The 3,489-nt window shown below is 44.7% G+C and overlaps 1 protein-coding gene across 1 annotated transcript in view; it reads left to right on the forward strand.

The window, feature by feature from the left end:
• Atp10d (ATPase phospholipid transporting 10D (putative)) overlaps positions 1–3,489 on the forward strand; it is a 62,518-nt gene that overhangs the window by 48,071 nt on the left and 10,958 nt on the right. The window contains exon 18 of the mRNA XM_013350823.2: positions 1,945–2,145. Within this exon, the coding sequence (XP_013206277.1) occupies positions 1,945–2,145 (201 nt within the window). The remainder of the gene's footprint in view (positions 1–1,944; positions 2,146–3,489) is intronic.

Below are 3,489 nucleotides of genomic sequence, written 5' to 3' on the forward strand. Positions count from 1 at the left end.
ACACACACACACACACACACACACACACACACACACAGTAAATTAAGTTTACTCTCTGGCTAAAATTGGATGGTCTCTTGGGAAACAAGGGGAGGTGGCTACTCTAGGTGGAACTGGCAGCCAGTCTGGGCTGTAGGTCTTGCAATCATCAACATACTCATGATCACAATGCTAAAGTAGCTAATAACCGCTCCACCCTCCCCCAGTTTTTTGTTTTTGTTTTTCAAGACAAGGTTTCTCTGTAGCTTTGGAGCCTGTCCTTGAACTCATTCTGTGGACAAGGCTGACCTCGAACTCACAGAGATCCACCTGTTTCTGCATCCTGGATGCTGGGATTAAAGGCATACACCACCGCTACCTGGCCCCCAATATCTTAATATATGTTAAACTCATCACAGGTTGTGGACACTCCCTAACTTATTTTTGACTCTTAGTCCTGAGGTAATATAAATTTGATTGTACACAGGATGAAACCAGAGTTTTCAGAGGTTCAGAAAGTGGCAAACAGCAGATGTCCCCTGAAATAATAATAGACGACCCCAGAACCTCAGTCCAGTGCTCCTCTGTTTGCCCTTCTTGAGAGCAAAGGGATTTTGCTGCACTGGCCAAGTTAAAGATGCAGTGCTGGGGGAAAGACTGATGTCTAGGGTGGTCACCTCCCTGTGTTTCCCAAGGACCATCCGATTAGAGTATGAGAATCCCATGCTTTGGAAACCTGTCAGTCTCAAGATAACTGGATGTTAGCCACCCTTCTGGCACCATTCCACTCAGCTGCTATGAAATAAGTGGGCAGGGAGGTGGGAGGACAAATGTGTGCATACCTTCTCTGAGCCAGGTACTCGCCTTTGTTCCATTTATCTAGAGCCAAAACTGCCACTTATATGTTGGAGGAGAGAGACACTTGTCGGTTCCCAGCTACCTGGCTAGCTTAGGCCCGAAATAATCGCACAGAAACTGTATTATTTAAATCACTACTTGGCCCATCAGCTCTTGCTTCTTATTGACTAACTCTTACATATTAATTCAACTCATCTCCATTAATCTGTGTATCGCCACATAGCAGTGGCTTACCAGCAAGGTTTCAGCATGTCTGACTCTGGCAGCGGCTCCATGACTTCTTTCTGACTCTGCCCTTCTTTCTCCCTGCATTCGGTCCAGTTTTCCTCACCTACCTAAGTTCTGCCCTATCAACAGGCCAAGGCAGTTTCTTTATTCATTAACCAATAAAACCAACACATAAACAGAAGGACCTCCCACACCACTTACATGGTGCCATATAAGTAGGTGGGTAACTTTTTGCAAATTTCTTACTCTCATTGGTTCTCAATGGCTTAGTTTATTCAGCCTGCAATAATGAAGTATCACAATAATAGCAATGGAAATGTTCAGCAGGCTAGGGGCCAGAGGTCTGAAATCAGGAAGTGGGTGTGTTGGGCTTTAGTAATGGTCTTTTCTGGCTACACCCTCTCTGAGGAGAGGAAAGTCTTCAGAGTGCATTTTATGTGATTGCTGATCCCATTCACACAGGTTCTGCCATGATGACCTAATGACTACACCGTCTGACCTCCCCTCTGAACATTGTCACACTGGAGACTAAGATTTGCATACATGTACTTTGAGGGTACAGAAGTGTTTAGTTCATCATCTTAAAATGGGAACAACAGAATTCCCTAGTCGTTATGAAGATTAAATGAATTCTTTGTAAATTATTTAGAATAGTGCCGGTACCATGTAGTACTGGTATGAGGATGTGTATAATATTGCTAAAATACTCACTAAAAAGAAAACAAAATTAAAGACCACCATGGCAAGTTGTGTTCTTCATCTGTGGTTGACAAATCTGAAGGGTGTTTGAAGGCCCAGGACTCAGATGGGCAGTATGGGAGGTCTTCAGAGTGTGCCCTGATGTCTCTGAGCTCTGAATGTCTTTCTTTGTGTCCCCAGGCCTACGTGAACCTCCTCTTCTGGTACCAGTTCTTCTGTGGCTTTTCAGGAACATCTATGACAGACTACTGGGTTCTGATCTTCTTCAACCTGCTCTTCACCTCTGTCCCCCCCATCATATATGGCGTGTTGGAGAAAGACGTATCCGCGGAGACCCTTCTGCAGCTGCCGGAACTTTACCAGAGTGGTCAGCGATCAGAGGTAAGTGCTCAACAGAAATCTGTCAGCAGATGCAATACCTGCTGAAAGCCAGCGTGACTCCAGTCAGCTGGGCCCACACATTATGGGATAGTCAGGACAGTTGTTTAACATGCCTGGTTGCTTCCAATGCTCTATACCAGAGGTTCTCAGACTTCCTAATGCCCTTTTATATGGTTCCTCATGTTGTATTAACACCCCCAACCATAAAATTATTCCATCATTACTTGATAAATATAATTTTGTTACTGTTATGAATTGTACTGTGATATCTGATGTACAGCCCCCCAAAGGAATCGCAGCCCACAGGTTGGGAACCATTGCTCTATTCTCACATGGCAGATGAGAAGTCAGTGGTATCAATTCAAATCTTAAAAAGTTCTAATGTATTTATCAGATGAAATTCAGAGTTTGTGACCTTGCTGATGGCAGCTGACATTTGTTAAGCCACTATACAACCTGTTATAGTACCCAGCAAACATGTCCTGCCTCATGCATCTCCACACAGATGCTTTTTAAGAAAGAATATAGTGTTTTTCCCATTCCAGATCGAGGAATCTGAACCTTAAATTTATTAAGTAACTTCCCCTAGACTTGCAGAGTTAATGAATGATAGAACCAGGATGTGAAACCAGCTCAGTCTGGTTCTCAAGCCCAAGTTAATTCCTCAGTGTCTGGTGTCTCACAGGACAGAAGTGATCTCCACCCCACTGATCTCTGGATTCTGGCTCAGCACTGGCTTCTCGCCTGCTTCCCTGCTTCTGTTGCTCCCTTATCATCCCTTCCATGGAGGATTGTGGGTAGTAGGAAGGGTAGCCTACAACTAGGATGGCTGTCTAAATATTCTTGTTCCTGATTCATTGTTCACAAGATTAATAATGGCCAACATGGATGTAACAGGAAACTTATAGGATGGCAGACACTGTTCTAAGTGCTTCACCTAATCTAATCCACCAAATATCTGGCAAGGCAGGTCTGCCATTTTCTCTTCTTTGTAGGAGGCACAAGTCAAGCACAAGGAGTGGCCCTTAGCAGCCTGTTCTTGGTGCTGAGCTAGTGAGGGTTGCAGTTTAGTCTCGACCTCCAGGCCCAAGGTGTGCCTTTGTGCTGTGTGGCAGGAAGGACTCTGATGGTCCGTCTAGTCCTTGGGCTCTTCTTGTGGTGCCTAGGCCAGATGTAAAGTGTTGCTGTAAACACATTCATTGCGAGGCTCCTGACAGAGGAGGGCAAGGAGCCACACCTGTGTGTGAGCAAGGCTGAGCAGCCCCAAGTGTCACGTGTTCCAGTACTAAGAATGCTGATTGCCAGAGTTCTCACATTTGTAATGGACAAAAAAAAAAAAAAAAA

Source organism: Microtus ochrogaster, linkage group LG1, assembly GCF_000317375.1.
Source record: "Microtus ochrogaster isolate Prairie Vole_2 linkage group LG1, MicOch1.0, whole genome shotgun sequence".
Classification (NCBI taxonomy): Eukaryota; Metazoa; Chordata; class Mammalia; order Rodentia; family Cricetidae; genus Microtus; species Microtus ochrogaster.